The sequence below is a fragment of the Amblyraja radiata genome, chromosome 1 (genome assembly GCF_010909765.2).
Source record: "Amblyraja radiata isolate CabotCenter1 chromosome 1, sAmbRad1.1.pri, whole genome shotgun sequence".
Taxonomy (NCBI): Eukaryota; Metazoa; Chordata; class Chondrichthyes; order Rajiformes; family Rajidae; genus Amblyraja; species Amblyraja radiata.
The window spans coordinates 89,567,931-89,588,053 of record NC_045956.1 but is presented as its reverse complement, the minus strand read 5'-3'; the positions used below and the strand labels follow the sequence as shown (position 1 = coordinate 89,588,053).

At 42.8% G+C, this 20,123-nt stretch overlaps 1 protein-coding gene across 3 annotated transcripts in view; it reads left to right on the top strand.

Moving 5' to 3' along the window:
- ccdc149 (coiled-coil domain containing 149) overlaps positions 1 to 19,002 on the top strand; it is a 113,814-nt gene extending 94,812 nt beyond the window's left edge. For 2 of the 3 annotated variants that reach the window (XM_033026396.1, XM_033026388.1), the window contains exons 10-12: positions 5,132 to 5,208; positions 13,718 to 13,819; positions 18,042 to 19,002. In XM_033026396.1, the coding sequence (XP_032882287.1) occupies positions 5,132 to 5,208; positions 13,718 to 13,819; positions 18,042 to 18,595 (733 nt within the window). In that variant the 3' untranslated portion in view covers positions 18,596 to 19,002. Of the gene's footprint in view, positions 1 to 5,131; positions 5,209 to 10,655; positions 11,157 to 13,717; positions 13,820 to 18,041 lie in introns of those variants that run through there. The other variant, XM_033026404.1, reaches the window with a different exon arrangement.
- The last annotated feature ends 1,121 nt before the right edge of the window (positions 19,003 to 20,123 follow it).

The following is a 20,123-nucleotide window of genomic DNA, read 5'->3' as shown; positions in this document are numbered from 1 at the left end:
TGGGCCCAGCGGGGGTTATCGTGGGTCCAGCGGGGGTCAGCGAGGGTGGCGTGGACCCAGCGGGGATGGCGTGGGCCCAGCGGGGGTCAGCGAGGGTGGCGTAGACCCAGCAGGGGTCAGCGGGGGTGGCGTGGGCCCAGCGGGGGAGGCGTGGGCGCAGCTGGGGTTAGCGTGGGCCCAGCGGGGGTGGTGTGGGCCCAGCAGGGGTCAGCGGAGGTGGTGTGGGGGGAATATGGCTTGGGCCCCGGCGGCGAGGGGAGCGGGCTCCGCCGCAGCGGCGTCTGGTGTTGGGGTTACAGCCATTGGGTTCAGATTCAGCCACTCCCACGCAGCGACGGGAGAACAGAGAACTGGCCGTTTCCAAAGTGGAAACGTTTATTTTTTTTTAAATCTGATTTTTTTTTTTTTTCCTCCCCTATTTATTTATTTATTTTTGGTGACTTTTTTCTTAGGGGGAAAAAAAGGGGGGTGCTGTCGCACCCAATGCACCCCCCCTTCGGACGGCCATGTATATGATATAATTGGAATCACGGAGACATGGCTCCAGGGTGACCAAGGCTGGGAGCTAAACATGCAGGGGTATTCAATATACAGGAAGGATAGACAGAAATGAAGAGGAGGTGGGGTGGCATTGTTGGTTAAAGAGGAGATTAATGAAATAGCAAGGAGAGACATTAGCTTGGATGCTGTAGAATCGGTATAGGTTGAACTGCGAAATAGCCAAGGGCATAAAATGCTTGTTGTCGTTGTATACAGACCACCAAACAGCAGTAGGGAGGTTGGGGATAGCATCAAGCAGGAAATTAGGGAAGCGTGTAGCAACGGTACAGCAGTTATCATGGGTGACTTTAATCTACATATAGATTGGATCAACTAAATTGGTAACAGCGCTGAGGAGGAGGATTTCCTGGAATGTATACGGAATGGTTTTTTAAACCAATATGTAGAGGAACCGACTAGAGGACAGGCCATCCAAGACTGGGTATTGTGTAGTGATGAAGGATTAGTTAGCGATCTTGTTGTGCAAAGCCCTTTGGGCAACAGTGACCATAATATGGTGGAATTAATGCATTAGGATGGAGAGTGGCACAGTTAATTCAGAGACAAGGGTTCTGAACTTAAAGAAAAGAGACTTTGAAGTTATGAGATGGGAATTCGCTAGGATAGACTGGCAAATTATACTTAAAGGGTTGACGGTGATGATGCAATGGCAAAAATTTAAAGACCACATGGATGAACTCCAAAATTGTTCCTCACTGTCTGGTGAAAAAATTAAACAGGGAAGGCGGCTCAACCGTGGCTAACGAGGGAAATCAAGGATAGTGTTAAATCCAACGAAGAGGCATATAAATTGGTCAGAGGAAGCAGCAAACCATAGGACTGGGACATTTAGAACAACAAAGGGGTTAATTAAGAGGGGGAAAAACGAGCATGAAAGAAAGCTTGCGGGGAAAATAAAAACTAACTCTAAAAACATCTTTAGACATGTAAAAAGGAAAACATTAGTGAAGACAAATGTAGGCCCCTTACAGTCAGAGACAGGTGAATTTATAATGGGAAACAAGGAAATGGCAGTTAAATGAGTACTTTGGTTCTGTGTTCACTAAGGAAGACACCAACAATCTCCCAGAAATACTCTGGGACCAAGGATCTAGTGGGAGGGAGAAACTGAAGGGAATCCACATTAGTCAGGAAATGGTGTTAGGTAAACTGTTGGAACTGAAGGCAGGTAAATCCCCAGGGCCTGGTGGTCTGCATCCCAGAGTACTCAAGGAGGTGGCCCTAGAAACTGTGGATGCATTGGTCATCATTTTCCAATGTTCTCTCGAGTCTGGCTCAGTTTCTGTGGACTGGAGGGTAGCCAATGTAACTCCACTTTTTAAGAAAGGAGGGAGAAACTAAACGGGGAATTATAAACCGATTAGCCTTACATCGGTAGTGGGGAAGGTGATTGAGTCGATTGTTAAAGATGTTATAGCAGTGCATTTGGAAAGCAGTGGCAGGATCGGTCAAAGTCAGCATAGATATATGAAGGGGAAATCATGCTTCACTAATCTTCTGGAAAATTTTGAGGATGTAACAAGTAGAATGGATAAGGGAAAGCCGGTGGATGTGTATCTGGACTTTCAAAAAGCCTTTGACAAGGTCCCACACACAAGATTGGTGTGCAAAATTAGAGCACATGATATTGGGGGTAGGATATTGACATGGATAGAGAACTGGTTGGTAGATAGGAAGCAAAGAGCAGGAATTAATGGGTCCTTTTCAGAATGGCAGGCAGTAACTAGTGGGTTGCCGCAAGACGCGGTGCTGGGACCCCAGTTATTTACCATATATATAAACGATTTAGACGAGGGAATGTGACATCTCCAAGTTTGCGGATGACACAAAGCTGGGTGGCAGTGACTTGGGTAGGTTGGATGGTGGCCAGATGCATGGCAAATGCAGTATAATGTGGATAAATGTGAGGTTATCCACTTTGGTGGCACGAACAGGAAGGCAGATTATTATCCGAATGGTGTCAGATTAGGAAAACGGGAAGTGCAATGAGACCTGGGTGTCCTTGTACATCAGTCACTGAAAGTAGTCATGCAGGTACAGCAGGCAGTGAAGAAAGTTAATGGCATGTTGGCCTTCATTGCGAGAGGATTTGAATTTAGGAGCAAGGAGGTCGTACTGCAGTTGTACGGGGCCCTGGTGAGACCGCACCTGGAGTATTGTGTGCAATTTTGGTCTCCTAATTTGAGGAAAGAATTATTGCTATTGAGGGAGTACAGCGTAGGTTCACCAGGTTAATTCCTGGGATGGCGGGACTGACATATGATGAAAGAATGGGTCGGCTGGGCTGGTATTCACTGGAATTTAGGAATGGGGAGATCTCATAGAAACATATAATATCCTTAAAGGATTGAATAGGCAAGATGCAGGAAAAATATTCTTAATGTTGGGGGAATCCAGAACCAGGGGTCACAGTTTAAGAATAAGGGGTAGGCCATTTAGGACTGAGATGAGGAAAAACGTTTTCACCCAGAGATTTGTGAATCTGTGGAATTCTCTGTCATAGAAGGCAGTGGAGGCCAATTCATTGGATGTTTTCAAGAGGGAGTTAATTTAGCTCTTAGGGCTAAAGAAACCTAGGGATATGGGGAAAAAGCAGGAACGGGGTACTGATTTTAGATGATCAGACATGATCATATTGAATGGCAGTGTTGGCTCAAAGGGCCGAATGGCCTACTCCTGCACCTAATTTTCTATGTTTCTTTGTGAACATTGAACTTCCAAATTTCAGGTAGCCTTTACTTTTCTCTCTCCCCTTCCAATCCACCTCTGATACTCCAATATTTGTTCCCTTTCCCATACCCATCCCACTCCTCCAGCGTGCCCATCTGCCATATTTGTCTCCCTTTCCATTTTAGTTCATTCATCTACTCCCACATACTTTACCCACGATACTGTATCTCCCTTTTCCCCATCCATCTTTGATTCTTCCTTAATGGTTCCTATTATCACTGATTTCGGATGAGGTTACAATACTTGTCGACCTTGTGCCCCCACTTACCACCTGCCTGTCTGACTCCACCCTCATTGTCCTTTCCCCCCACCTGGCTCCATCTGCCTTGTTTGCCAACTATCACCAACTTGCGTCTGTCTCGTAATTCCACTCCCTCTCCCCGCCTGACTCCTTCTGCACATCATACCTTGCCCCTCCTCAGTCCCCCTATCATGTACCAGCCCGTGTATCACCCCTCCACCGCTCCTTTTTTACCAACTAACTTCACTCTCAACTCTCAGTCTGATGTGCAAAGTCTCAACTTGATTTATCGATAATTCCTCCCTTCCGCTCTCCTCACCTTCCCACCGATTCTGCTCAATCCCCTGAATTCCTCTAACAGTTTCATTTTTTTCTCAGGATTCCAGAATCTGCAGTCCCCTGTGCCTCTGTGTTGCAAATTCAATACCCATCTTTCGTTCATCCCTTGGAAAAATATTCAACAGTTTCTGAAACATATTTAATGATAAGCATCATCAGCGATTCCTGTAAACATAGAAAATAATATTGGTAAACCAAAATCCATACCAGAGGTAGACAGATCCTTGAGGACAGATGTCTGATGTCTGGAGCCGATACTGTTACCTTGCCACTGATTGCAATACCCAGAACATAGTTTATGATATATCATTGTTGATTGTCATGGCCGCAAACCAACTCATTTAAATTATAGTTTGCTGTGCTGGTCTTGTGAACTTGCTCTTCTACGGTACGTAAGTTGATTGCCTGTGAGGAAGGTATGATGAATGTTCTCACTGCAGTCTGAACTCATCCATGACAGTAAGAACTAATATTCATTTATTAATAAATAAATAATAAAGTCCTGTGTTTATACAATTGTGCATTTTCTTAAGGCAAGGTGAACGTGTAAATTTATTCTGAAATATGGGGATTGGGTAGGAATACCCTTGAGGGAAAGATTCAGATATGATCTTATTATATTCGAGGGTGGCAGTGTGGCGTAGCGGTAGAATTGCTGCCTTACAGCACCAGAGACTCGGGTTTGATCCTGACGATGGGCGCTGTCTGTACGGAGTTTGTCCGTTCTTTCTCCCTGTGACCTGCATGGGTTTTCACTGGGAGATCCAGTTTCCTCCCACACTCCAAACACGTACAGGTTTGTAGGCTAATTGGCTTGGTAAAATTGTAAATTGTTTCAAGTATGTGTGGCGTTGTGTTAGTGTGCTAGGATCGCTGGTCAGCGCAGTCTTGGTGGGTTGAAGGGCCTGTGCCTCTAAACTAAACTAAACTAAACATAGAAGAGTACAACACAAGAACAGGCCCTTTGGCCCACAATGTCTATGCTGAAAATGATGCCAAGACTATCACTTATCTGCCTGCACATAACCCAAATCCCTCCATTCCCTGCATATCCACATGGCCTATCCGAAGACCTTGGCAACGCCTTCCATATCTTTCTGGCACTCACCACCTTCTGCGTTAAAAAAAAAGCTATTGAATGATGGAACAGACTCATGATTTTGGAAGGCAAATTCCAACTTTTATTTCTTGCGTTCTTGTGTTCCTGCTTTAAAGTCAGCATTGTTCACCATTTCTTTGCAATTATTCTCATCTCTGCAGGATTCTAGGCAATCGCGTGGCTGAGTTGGAAAAAAAGCTGAGAACATTGGAAGTTTCTGGTTTGTGGAGTCTTCCAGGTAAGTGCTGGCCATCAGAACCTTACCTGTTCTTCTTCGCAGTCACTTTATTGCAATCATTTCTAGTTTCTTTTAGCATTTATAGACACTGTCTTCGAACAGTTCAGAGGTAAAACTATTTTAAAATATTCTGATCCACTAAAAGCAATTTAGATGCTGCTGTGCTAGAGAACCTGACATCTAGGTTAAACATCAGTAGATATTACAGCTGCTCAATTACATTATGTTATTGAAACTGACATTGGAAAATTGCTATGTATGATTTTATCTGCTTATGACAGATAATTATTACAAAAAAAAAATTATTATAGAAATCTTTTATACTAATAAAATGAAAATATTTCTGGATTTTTTTTTTTGTCCATTCTGTGTGTTTATGCTTTTGGAAGTATCTGTATTTTACTGTTTGATTCCATACTGTCATCTGCCACCATTATTTTTAAGATCAGGTTTTCTATCTGTAGTACTTTGGAAAGTTAATGATGCATTGCATTGCACAATACAGGTTGAACACCTGGTTGAACACTGATTTTCCGGCACCCTCGGTTCTAGAGCCTGACTGGATTATCCGTTTTTCTGAACCAACAGACGTCACTTGATAATGAAATGACAATACACCCCTGGCCCACTAATGACATCTCTCCTGTGTCCCCACAGCACCATGGAGTGCCAGAAACGTAAATAAAACAAATATAAAATGGAAACTGAATGTGAATGGAATGACCTGCTGACCCATCCCCAGGCTCCCACCATCCCCCCCGGCCGTTTAGAGCCCATTCTTGACTCGCAAGGTGCACCAACGACCCCCTCTCACCTGCTGCTGTTTATCCACTCCCCGCATGACCACCTGCTTCTTCTGTCGCTCTGTCCAGCCGACCTCTTCCCCGCCCACCCAACTCAACTCCCACCCCCATTTACTTTTAGAATGTTAATGATCATGTTAGAATATAGGCACAGCACTCACAATGAATGATCAAAGTATCATATACTGGCATTCCAAGCCCTAATCCTGGTATTGGGTTCCCTTTGCATTGTAATCGAGCAAAACACTGTTGCCTTGGTGTTGTGCTCAAGATTCCAACATCTGCAGTTCCTGTGTCTCGTTTGTCAGTAAGAATTCTTCTGGAACATCAATTTTCTCACTGTTTAAGGAAATTAGTATGACGAGCAGCATACAGTCCAGTATCCCCCCCCCCCCCCCCCCCGGCAAGCAGTATTGGAATTGGTGGAGAGGTGGTGACCAGCCCTCCCGTGTGATGCTGGGAACCAACGCGTCCCACTTAGTCTAGTATCAGACAAAAAGTCTGATCTTGACCTAATCTGATCTAAATGTCTGTGGGCCAGGATTGTGTTGACTTTCTTTTAATCTCCTTAATTTGTAACTTCTTCCAAACACTAGGCCACAGCCTTCCCATTTTCACACATTCTACTCACATTTTTTCCCTCGACGGGATAAACATTTTCCCGTCGCATTCCAACCTGCATTTCCGAAGTTTTTAATGTTTTAATCGTTTATTTAAAAAAATTAACTGCTTTTCAGTGGGAGACTCCTGCAGCACTTTCCATTGATGATGTCACAGTGCCATCTCACAGACATCCAATCACAATGTGATGTCATTTGTAAATGAGATCCAATGGGACAGGGGTGGGAGATTGCAACCTTCATGTGGTCCGCCCCGTTTCCACAAATGCAATCAACCTGGCGTGCATAATCAAATAAGATCAAATAGAACAAGTTGTCACCCCCTCCCTCTCTACCCCCTCCCTCTCTACCGCTCTATCTACCACCTCTCCCTCTCTACCCCACTCCCTCTCTATGCCCCCCCCTCCCTCTCTATGCCCTCCCCTCCCTCTCTACCACCCCTCCCTCTACCACCTCTCTCTCTCTACCACCCCTCCCTCTCTACCCCCCTCCCTCTCTAGGGAGTGGTCAGTAGTGGGACCTATGGGTGAGTGGTGGAGTATTGTGTTCGTGGACCAGCCCTCCCCTGTGACGCTGCACGCCCCAACCCTCAATCTCTATCCCTCTCCCTCTCTACCCCCCTCCCTCTCCCTCTCTAGCCGCGCCTGCTCAATTGAGGGCTATGCGTGTGTGGATAGGAAGGGGGATGGGGGAAAAGGAGCGAATGAATAATATTAATATAATATCGAGGGGAGGGGGTTAGTGTGTGTGTGTGCGTGGGGGGGGGGTGGTTAGTGTGTATGTGTGACGCCGCAGGCCGCTGCCCCCCTCCCTCCCCTGCAACCGCGTGTTGAGGGGACGGGACACAACGGGTCCAACTTGGTCTAGTATACTATTAAAAGTCTCATCTTGAATGTATGTATACGTGTGTGTGTATGCGTGTGTGTGTCTGTGTTTTTCTACCGTCGTCAAAACGCTATGTTGACAATTTTACAGATTACTACTCACATTAAACCGGTCGACGTAATAAACAGATTCACTTCACATTTCATGCTATATTTCAAAAGTTATTCATCATTAAAATTTAAAAAATACGGCTTTTCAAACACTCACAGATTCTTCAAGCAGCTTCGAATGACGTCACAATGCCCCCCGGAAAGGGAGGGGGTCACCGCCCTCTCCAGCTCCCCAACGGTTTTAACTTCATAAACCACTGATTCTTCGCAGGGGGGTGGGGTGGCCTTCACGCTGGAATGTTCTGGAAACCCCCCCCCCCCCCCTCCTTTGCCTGGCCCGCCTGGCCCAGTCGCACTGAAGATGCCACCTCGCTCGGGTCAGCCCGCGGCCTAGCTCGGGTCGTTGGGTCCACGCCGGCTTGCTTCCTTGCTCGGGTCAGCGCCCGCGGCCTCTGCCTCCCTCCCTCCCACAGCATCATGTGCCCTCCTCACTACACATCCCTCCCTCCCTCCCACACACAGCGCGGTGCTCTCTCCCTCCTTCCCACACACTTCCCATCGCAGACCAAATATGATTTGAAAGTAATACGCCCAACTCTGAACATGGTAAAGGAATTCAATCCCACTTACAGACCAGCTTCTAAAGTTATTCAAGGTCATTTTCCAACTTCACATTCCTGACAACAGCTCAGAAACCATAGAGACTTCAATGCACATAGTTCTGAAATTTGCTCTGAACAAGAGAAGGACCCAAATTGCAAATCCATAGTTATCCCTTCCACGTCTTTCTTCATATGAAAGTCCTGACATCCTAGGAATCAGTCTGGTGAACCTTCTCTGTACTCCCTCTATGGCAAGAATGTCTTTCCTCAGATTAGGAGACCAAAACTGTACGCAATACTCCAGGTGTGGTCTCACCAAGACCCTGTACAACTGCAGTAGAACCTCCCTGTTCCTATACTCAAATCTTTTTGCTATGAATGCTAACATACCATTCGCTTTCTTCACTGCCTGCTGCACCTGCATGCCTACTTTTAATGACTGGTGTACCATGACACCCAGGTCTCGTTGCATCTCCCCTTTTCCTAATCGGCCACCATTCAGATAAAAGTCTACTTTCCTGTTTTTGCCACCAAAGTGGATAACCTCACATTTATCCACATTATACTGCATCTGCCATGCATTTGCCCACTCACCCAGCCTATCCAAGTCACCTTGCAGCCTCCTAGCATCCTCCTCACAGCTAACACTGCCCCCCAGCTTCGTGTCATCTGCAAACTTGGAGATGTTGCATTCAATTCCCTCGTCCAAATCATTAATATATATTGTAAATAGCTGGGGTCCCAGCACTGAGCCTTGCAGTACCCCACTAGTCACTGCCTGCCATTGTGAAAAGGACCCGTTTACTCCTACTGTTTGCTTCTTGTCTGCCAGCCAGTTCTCTATCCACATCAATACTGAACCCCCAATACTGTGTGCTTTAAGTTTGTATACTAATCTCTTATGTGGGACCTTGTCAAAAGCCTTTTGAAAGTCCAGATATAACACAACCACTGGTTCTCCCTTATCCACTCTACTAGTTACATCCTCGAAAAATTCTATAAGATTCGTCGGACATGATTTACCTTTCATAAATCCATGCTGACTTTGTCCAATGATTTCACCACTTTCCAAATGTGCTGCTATCCCATCTTTAATAACTGACTCTAGCAGTTTCCCCACTACCGATGTTAGACTAACTGGTCTGTCATTCCCCGTTTTCTCTCTCCCTCCCTTTTTAAAAAGTGGGGTTACATTAACTACCCTCCAATCCTCAGGAACTACTCCAGAATCTAAAGAGTTTTGAAAAATTATCACTAATGTATCCACTATTTCTGGGGCTACTTCCTTAAGTACTCTGGGATGCAGCCTATCTGGCCCTGGGGATTTATCGGCCTTTAATCCATTCAATGTACCTAACACCACTTCCCAGCTAACCTGGATTTCACTCAGTTCCGCCATTTGACCCCCGGTCCCCTGCTATTGTCGGCAGATTATTTATGTCTTCCTTAGTGAAAACAGAACCAAAGTAGTTATTCAATTGGTCTGCCATGTCCTTGTTCCCCATGATCAATTCACCTGTTTCTGACTGCAAGGGACCTACATTTGTTTTAACTAATCTTTTCCTCTTCACATATCTATAAAAACTTTTGCAGTCAGTATTTATGTTCCCTGCCAGTTTTCTTTCATAATCTATTTTCCTTTCTCTATATAGGATAGAGATCCTGTATGCATTTTAGCTACTTTCTCAATCTGCCCTTCCACTTTCAAGTCATCTGAGTGCACATGTACACTTGGATCACTTTTCCTCTGAACTCCACTTAGAATTTTAGAGGTGGCACATTGGCGCAGCGGCAGAATTGCTGCCTTACAGCGCCACGGACCCTGGTTCAATCCTGGCTATGGGTTCTGTCTGTACGGAGTTTTTATGTTCTCCTCGTGACTTGCGTGGGTCTTCTTTGGGAGCTCCGGTTTCCTCCCACATTCCAAAGATGTACAGGTTTGCAGGTTAATTGGCTTCGGGGGTGAAATTGTAAATTGTCTCTTGTGTGTAGGATTGTGCTAGTGTATGGGGATCGCTGGTTGGCTTGGACTCGGTGGGCCAATCGGCCTGTTTCCACATTGTATCTCTAAAGACTAGCAGACTCACTCCTTTCTACTCCATTGTTAATTTGCGTCCTACTGTGGTGCAGTAATGTTGCCTCAAATGGAAAATGTTTCATTGAATTGCCTCATTACATTGTTACTGAGAGTTGACGGATAATATTTGAGGTCATGGCAAGAATAGTGAGTCTTGCATCATTAACATTACACATCGTACTGTGTGGTTGTTTAAATAAATCATTTGAATGTTTCTAAGCCTGTGATGTTATGGCACTGTGAGCAAATGATTGTTAGAATGCTGGTGAAGTCAGTTAAGAATTAGTGGAAATTGTGTGAAACAAATCTCTTAAATGTCAAACGTATTAATTAATTTTCATTAATGCAGTTTTTCTTCCTCTTTCCTCAAATTAATGGCCATTTTTTTCTCTTTCCTTGCTACCCTACAGGTCTGAGCTACAATATCTCTGTGGGATTAGGGAGTAGGTTTTGCATGTGCTATTCTAATTGAAACATGGCATGTATTAATGTTAATTGTTGAATTCCATTATTGACATTAAAAATGTGCCTTAAAACTGAACCTCAAAATGCAGCACAGCACAGTATTAAAATGATCGGTTTCATTACATCATCTCAGTCATGCATTTATAAATGTACATTTTGCCGTATGAATTAATCCAGATTATACCAAGTAGATTTACATGTTATGAATAAACTAAATATTAGATGTTAATACTTTATTTTCCCCACTCTAAACGCTAAATTGTACCATGAAGATTGCAAGCAGTCCCCATTGAGTTAGTCATCAATGGAAAATCTTGAAGGCACACTCCAGATATTCTCATGCCTGGCTACCTATCTAGCTGACTAATACACAACACTTTCAAAACCATGTGAGGAGGAGGAGGAGGAGAATGAAATAAGTAATAGATAAGAAGGATAATTTGCAGTTGTTGGAATCTTGGAGTGCACCTTCTTTCCTCCCCCCCCCCCCCCCCCTCCCTCCCCTACTTTGCATGATATTCCGTCTGCTAATTTCATTAGTCGGAAAACTGCAATATACAACTAAATTAAATTCCCAATTGGGAAAACAGTGATAAAATAATAATATCTTAAAATTATCTCAATAATAATGCTATTTACCGTAATTATCCAAACTTTCAGGATTAGAATACACTTTATGATGCTTGTATTATTGTTTAATCCAGGTGTTTCAATGATCTGGGAACCAACAAATGCTTATATTGTACTTTGGATATGAGTTTAATCTGTGATTCCAAACCTCTGGCATACTTTTACAGCCAGATACATTCTGGGTGCTGATAAATGAAACTCACTTGAATATTCAATTTGGGGTTGTTATTTACCTGTCAGACCCCGTGCTATAAACAACAATTTAATAAAATTGAAGGTAGACAAAAATGCTGCAGAAACTCAGCGGGTGAGACAGCATCTATGGAGCGAAGGAATAGGCGACGTTTCGGGTCAAGACCCTTCTTCAGACTGATGTCGGGGGGTGGGGGGGGGGGGGTGGGAGGCGGGGGGCGGGAAAAAGAAAGGAAGAGGCGGAGACAGTAGGCTTGTGGGAGAGCTGGGAAGGGGAGGGGAAGGAGGGAGAAAGCAAGCAGTACCTGAAATTGGAGGTCAATGTTCATACCGCCAAGCGAAATATGAGGTGCTGTTCCTCCAATTTGCGGTGGGCCTCACTCTGGTAATGGAGGAGGCCCAGGACAGAATGGTTGGATTCGGAATGGGAGGGGGAGTTGAAGTGCTGAGCCACCGGGGGATCAGGTTGGTTATTGCGAATAGAGCAGAGGTGTTGGGCGAAGCGATCACCAAGCCTGCGCTTGGTATCACCGATGTAGAGCAGCTGACACCTGGAACAGCAGATGCAGTAGATGAGGTTGGAGGAGGTGCAGGTGAACCTCTGCCTCACCTGGAAGACTGCTTAGGTCCTTGGATGGAGTCGAGGGGGAGGTGAAGCGACAAGTGTCGCTTTTCCGGCGGTTGCAAGGGAGAGTACCAGGGGAGGGGGTGGTTTGGGTGGGAAGGGACGAATTGACCAGGGAGTTACGGAGGGAACGGTCTCTGCAGAAAGCAGAAAGGGGAGGAGATGGGAAGATGTGGCCAGTGGTGGGATGCTGTTGGAGGTGGCGAAAATGTCGGAGGATTATATGTTGTATGCGACGGCTGGTAGGGTGGAAGGTGAGGACAAGGGGTCTTTGTCCTTGTTATGAGTAGGGGATGGGGAGTGAGAGCGGAACAGAGGGATATAGAGAGACCCTGGTGAGAGCTTCATCTATAATAGAAGAGGGGAACCCCCGTTCCCTAATGAATGAGGACATCTCCGATGCCCTGGTCTGGAACACCTCATCCTGGGTGCAGATGCGGCGTAGATGGAGGAATTGGGAGTAGGGCATAGAGTCCTTACAGGAAGCAGGGTGGGAAGAAGTGTAGTCCATATAGCCATGGGAGAGTGGGTTTGCAGTAGATGTCAGTCAGTAGTCTGTTACCTGTGATGGAGATGATGAGGTCTAGAAATGGTAAGGAGATGTTGGAAATGGTCCAGGTGAATTTCTGTGCCGGATGGAAGTTAGTGGTGAAATGGATGAAGTCAGTGAGTTCTGCATGGGTGCAGCACCAATGCAGTTGTCAATGTAGCAGAGGTAGAGGTCGGGGATAAGGCCACGGTACGCCTCGAACAGGGATTGTTCGACGTACCCTCCAAAGAGGCAGGCATAACTGGGGCCCATGCGCGTGCACATAGCTACACCTTGGATTTGGAGGAAATGGGAGGAGTCAAAGAAAAAGTTGTTGAGGGTAAGGACCAGCTCTGCTAAGCAGAGGAGAGTATTAGTAGACGGGGATATAGAAACATAGAAACATAGAAAATAGGTGCAGGAGTAGGCCATTCGGCTCTTCGAGCCTGCACCGCCATTCAATGTGATCAATACGATATGAACCAACCTGATCTCCCGGTGGCTCAGTACTTCAACTCCCCCTCCCATTCTGAATCCGATCTTTCTGTCCCGGGCCTCCTCCATTGCCCGAGTGAGGCCCATCGCAAATTGGAGGAACAGTACCTCATATTTTGCTTGGGTAGTTTACACCCCAGCGGTATGAACATTGACTTCTCCAATTTCAGATAGTCCTTGCTTTCTCTCTCCTTTCCCTCCACTTCCCAGCTCTCCCACAAGCCTACTGTCTCCACCTCTTTCCCCCATTCCCCCCCCCCCTTCACACTAATGTGTGAAGAAGGGTCTCGACACGAAACATCACCTATTCCTTCACTCCATAGATGCTGCCTCACCCCGCTGGGTTTCTCCAACATTTTTGTCTACCTTTGATTTTTCCAGCATCTGCAATTCTTTCTTACACATTTAATAAAATTGATTTCAGTTACATTATTTGATTGGCCAGATATGAAATTGCTGTAATTTGTGGTAAGAATTTAATTATCAGTAGATAAACTGCAACATTTTAAGCGTTTCACAATTTTTGCTGACAACAGGAGGGAGAGAGACTATAACATTGACTGATGCTTCTATGCCTGAAGATGTACAACAAAAATCACCGATGTTTGAGGTCACTGAATCACACATGCAGCAGAATGGTAAGTGAATTAAATGGTAGAAATAAAAACATAGCATTTCGTTATTTCATGTGTAACTTTTTTAAATGTTTTTGTATGTGCCAAACTCATGAGTCTTCGCTTATTTAAATACATCAAGTACAATTATACCAGCATATTTCATTCATAACTATTGATTATTCTTTGGATTGCAATACAGAGTAGCGAGAATGTGGTATAATCATAAAGTCATAAGGAATGGTAGAATTAGGCCGTTCAGCCCATCAATTCTACTCTGCCATTCAATCATGCGTGATCTATCTTTCCCTCCCAACCCCATTCTCCTGCATTCTCCAACATAACCCCTGACACCTGTACTAATCAAGAATTTATCTATCTCTGCCTTAAAAATATCCACTGACAGCCTCCAAAGCCTTCTGTGGCAAAGAATTCCACTGATTCACCATCTAAATAATGGGAGGAGCATTGATGTTAGTCGAGGCATTAAGCCCTGATGCATTTAATAGGAGGCTTAACATATACATAAGGGGAAAGGAATAGAGAAATGAGGTAAGTTGGGAGTGGGAGGAAGCTCCTGCATTTTAAAAACAGATGAGCCACAGGGCGAGCTTAAACACGATGGATTATAGGCATTCATTTTCCAGTCATATCAAAAAACAATTTGCAGGATAAAACTACTGCATACTGCTTTAAATAGTTATGTACTAAGCAAGATTTTATTTTATAATTGCATTGTCATGGCAATAATATTATTAAGGATATGAAAACAAAAAGAACTACATAAATCTATTTCCGGTAAACCCCTCGTCTATATCGATATTTGTGATCATAAACCACAGTGCTCACAATGTCTTCCAGTTGTTGCATAGCTGCTTGCCATCTATAACCAATAATGACAACCCAATACTTCCCCAAATTAACTTGCCAGTCCCAAGGATTGTTACCTTTTCTAACAAATTTCTATCTGGAGTATTAATAAATACTTTTTGAAAATCAAACATAAAGAGTATCAACCAGATTGGCCTTGTGCACTTGCTTGCTCAAGCAAATCAATTGGGTTTACAACATTGGACCATGTTTTCCTCAAATGATGTTGACCATTTCATATTAAACCCCTATTCTCTGGGTGATCGTAAATTCCATCCCTCATAGCAGATGTCAAAGTGATAAATCTATTACTTGACAGATTTTATCCGCTCCTTTATATTTGGACCACACGAGCCTTTCCCTGCCAGATTGAAAATGACCCCAATCTCAAAGAGCTATTGAACTAACAAGCCTTAGCCCAACATGATAAATCTGCCATTTTCCCCAGGACCCTAGGATGAACTATATCTTGCAGCATATTTAACCTAAAATTCTTTAATCCCGATTTAGATCAGTTCCACTCTTACTTTTACTGAATCAATTTCAGCAAAATTGTTGTCACCTTAGCATTACCTTCAGTAATAAAAACATTGCAATTTACCCATTCAGCAACTTAGCCACATCCTGATACTGGTATCTAACCTGCCATGCTAAATCTCTCAAAGGGCCAACATTTTTAAATCATTTTCTGGGTTTGAACACAACTGAGAAAGTGTTATCATCGCTGCCCCAAAATCCTTTCTCCAGAACCTTTTTCAGCATCTTTACTTCTGGCTTAATTATCTCCCCTGTCCATCTTCATTGGAGTTACTTCATACAATTTTTTTCTTATGATGTCTCACATTATTTAGCTCTTCAGAATTCTTGCATTTTTAACAATCTTGCAAACTAAACTAAACTCATTTTTATATGAGATGTATTAACATACATATAAATAAACATTCCACTGTTTCTATTTTGACATATAACAATTATTCTCTTATTCATAATACAATCTGGTACTCTAATATATTTTAGCTATCCACAAGATCATATATCATCCTAGAGTCGTTGTTAAAGACTAAATCCAAAAAAATATTCTCCCTATCATTGTCCGTATCATCTTGTATTGAGAACCAGTTATTGACCACATCAATAAAGGTTTTCCCTCTGTCATCTACTGAGTGGTTGGATAATTGAGAATCTCCCTGACAATAGCTCCACGCACATTTCCTGCCTTTCAATACGCACCATCCTTTTGATCTTTGGTCAAGGCATGTTAAAGGCACCAACTTTGAATCAACTTTCCGATTCAGATTGTTCATGCTTACTTGACTGATCCAATTCAGAATCCCCTACATTTCTGACTGAAGAGAATCTGTTAGATCCAGCCATTGTTTGTGGGATACACAAGCACCCATTGCTGTGTCCACATGTAAATCTAAAACTTGCATTGTAGACTTTTAAGAAGTTCCTTCATGCCTCATGTGGTTTTTCCCTAATTACATTGCCTTGTTCTGTGAAATTAGAACACAAAGATTTTACTATTTCCATCAATAACACTTTACTTTCCATTCCTATAGGGACTGCATGCAATGTTAGCTATTTTATACCTTCCTCTTAATTCAGCTCAAATGCCTCTAAATTGCAGTTTCCAAATTCAGAGGCAAACATGATGAAACATATTGCATTGGTTCATTTCCTCTCATTACACTTAAAAACCATGCTCCCCTGCAGTCAGAGTTTCTAGCCTTATATTTAAGGGGCTGTCCCACTTTGGCGACCTAATTGGCGAGTTTGCCCTCGATTCATACTCGCAGCATGGTCGACACGAGGTCGTAGGAGGTCTTCGTAACTCTCCTTCATGCTCGAGAGTGGTCTCTGCGTACTTGAGGCCTCAGCTAGGTTCCGGTGGTTTTTTCAATATGTTAAAAATGCCCACGAGTAAAAAAAGGGTCGCCATGGAAAGAATCGATACTTTTTTTACTCGTAGGTTTAGTCATAGTAGGTCGGCATGTTAGTCGTAGGTAATCTAGGGTAGTCGAAGGTAGTCGTAGATAGTCTTCATCATAGTCGAAGGGAGGTTGAAGGGACGTCAAAGAAGATCAAAGGAGGTCGCCTTCACTCTCCACTATTCGGTGTGCAATTTTCCCGAAGTTAGTCGTAGCTAGTTGTAGCCAGTCTTCAACATAGTCGAAGGAGGTCTTCAACATGTCATTTTTTCAAACTCTTCTAAACTCACCAATTAGGTCGCCCAAGTGGGACAGCCCCTTAAAGATAATCATTCTACATTATTTGTCTATGCACTTAAGCAAGAAGGTTTTGAGTAATTTGAATAGGTGTTTAGTCTTGGAAACGTTTTCTTATTTTGTTTTCAAAAAGCGTATTAAATTGCAATATTAAAATATGATCATTTTGGTACTTTTTCATTTATTTACTTGCTTTTTTGAACATATTGGGAAATAAATCAATAAATTAAATCAGGACTAAACTGGAAACCAGCAGGGCTGGTGGCATTTGTGGGGAGAGAAAACTTAAAGTTTCAGATCTAAGATCGATAATCAAAACTCAATAGCATTCCAAATGAAAGGTTATGGACCTGAAATATTGATTTTGCTTTATAAATGTAACACAAACTATTTATGATAATCTGACTATGTATTTTGCAGACTCTGTTACTGAATGAATGAATATATGATGTAAAATAGCATTATGCAAACTTATTATTGACTAATTTGGCACAATTAGAATTGTTTTTTTTAACTATGATAAGTAATGAATTAAAAATATATATATATAAAGCTAAAGGTGTGTAGTATAGACAACTGAGGCAGTAGGGAGCAGGAGCCTAAATGACATTGGACCAATCAATTGCCCCTGTGATGAACTTTGAAAATTAGAATCAGACCTAGCACCACAACAGGTTAGAATCAGGCAATAAATGATTTAAACTCAGAGGAAATAAGCTTGAAATGCAGTAGCCAGTGTTAATCTGGGGGACACTCTAAAAATTGGGTACTGAGAAGTAATTGGACCACAATTGGAAAAAGAGCTGGTCAAAAGGAAGGTGATGAGTCATAAGTGCGAGTTACAGTATGTCATCCCTAAAAGTGAGTGGGACCGACTAAGGTCCTAATGGAGACTCCCAACCAGGTTGACAGAGAGAGGGTTACAGAAAAGGCAATGCCTGTTAGGTACATTAAACGGTATTCTTAACAGCTAGAATTTGTTCATTTTTACTTATCACTCGGCTTACAATAAATATATTGTGGATACATAATATTTTAATTTCCAAAGCAGATGCTTATCGTTGGTCCATTTCTCTTTGTGCTCCCATAGTTTCAATTTTCATGTTACACATTGTTCTTTTGATACAAAGTAATTTGTCAATATACAGATCAAATAAAAGATCAAGAGCCTCTACCTCAGTCTTCAACACCGGAGATGACATCTATAGGATTTGAAGAAATGCAAGTGGAACAAACAAATAATTGTGGAAGTCCAGTGGTTTTGCCTTTTGAAACAGATGCCCAAATAGATATTTATTCTTCAATATCCCAACCTCACTCTGGAAATGAAGTAACACAAATGACTGAAAAGTTGGATACTACCGAGTTAAGCGATGCCTGTGACAAAATAAGTGCTTCTGAAAGGCAGATTATGGCAAAATCTCAGAATCACAATGCTGTTTCATCTGTATTCAATTTCCCCATAGCCAGTCCAGAATCAGCCAATCAAACTGATTCTGTATGTGACCAGTGGATTGAAAATAACACAATTAATGAACCATCGCATGCTGTTGAAAGCGACATAACATGTGTGTCATTAAACATGACTCCCATAAGAAATTCAGATTCGCAACTGCGCAACCTGCTGAGCACAGATCCACAGACAACATTTGAGCTTGGTGAAGAAAATACTGAAGAAAATCATGAAGCATATGTGGCATAATTTACATTTGGTTTATTTCTCGAGTTTAAAGATTATGATAAAACTTTTAAACGGTTCGAGACCAACAAGAAAGAATAATTCCCTTGAAATCAGTACACCAACTCTTTTCATGCTGAATGTGGTGTGAGAGTTTCTACATTGTATGCTGTGGTCTGAATTACGTTAAGTCAAGCGGCAACAGTGTTTATTTCCCATACACAACAAATATAAACCGGAACAATTAAACTATTACTAGTTGTAACTTTACAGATATGTTAAACGCATCAATGACAACTGTAAATAGAAAACTTAATTATCAGTTATTCTAAGTAAACTAGCCCACGACTGTGCAAAACCTAAAGTACATAGAGTAACTCTTCCCATTTCTGTAAAAGCAGAGTAGAATCATTGTCGAAAAACAATGATAATTAAAACCTGTTGAAAAAACAAAATTAGCATTGAGTATAAGACGTTGGTGAGACCGCATTTAGAATATTGTGTTCCGTTCTGGGCACCATGTTATAGGTAATATATTGTCAAGCTTGAAAGGGTTCAGAAAAGATTTACGAGGATATTGCCAGGAATAGAGGGGGTGAGCTATAGGAAGAGGTTGAGTAGACTGGATCTCTATTCCATGGAGCGCAGGAGGATGAGAGAAGAGATCTTATAGAGGTGTACAAAATCATGAGAGGAATAGATTGGGTAGATGCACAGAGTCTTTTGCCCAGAATCGGGGAATCGAGGACCATGTTTACCTTATTCTATACTGAAAGCCTAAAGCAACCTGTGGATAAAGTTACCCAGTTTTCTAGTAGTCATCGAGTCATACAGCACAGAAAGAGGCCCTACGGCCCAACTCGTCCATGTCCACCAAAATGCTCCTTCTGAATAAGTCACATTTGCCTGTATTTGGCTCATATTCCTCTAAACCTTTCCTCTAAACCATGGCTTTTAAAAGTTGTTATAGTACCTAACTCTGGCAACTCGTTCCAGATACTCACCACACATTCATGTGAACAAAGTTGCCCCTCAGATTCCGATTAAATCTATCCCCTCTTTGCCTTAACCCAATGCCCCCTAGTTCTTGATTCCCCTACTGTGGGGAAAAAGACTGTGTATTCAACCTGTCTACACCTTTATACACCTATATAAGGTCACCCTATCACCTCCTATGATCCCAAGGAATAAAGTCCTAACCTGCCCAACCTCCTCAAGATGGAGTGTGCTATTTATTCTATTCCATTGCACAGTTTTTCCTGGGTACAAGGTTGTTCACAGTCTCTTGCTCCAAAGACACAATATTGAAATGGCTACAGTATGTGTTGTACATTCCTTCCAGATGTGGTTCCATTGACTTCAGTAGAAGCAGAGTCCAACAAGCAAACACTACTTTGTTGTAGATTTAGCTGAACAACCCAGATCCGAATTTCTGCTCCTTACAACTGTTTTATTCTGAGTGACTGGCACTGTCAAGAAATCTAAGTGGCACTTTGCCATAACAATTATGGCTATTAAGAGGAATTGTAATTTGATAAATTGGTTAATGGAT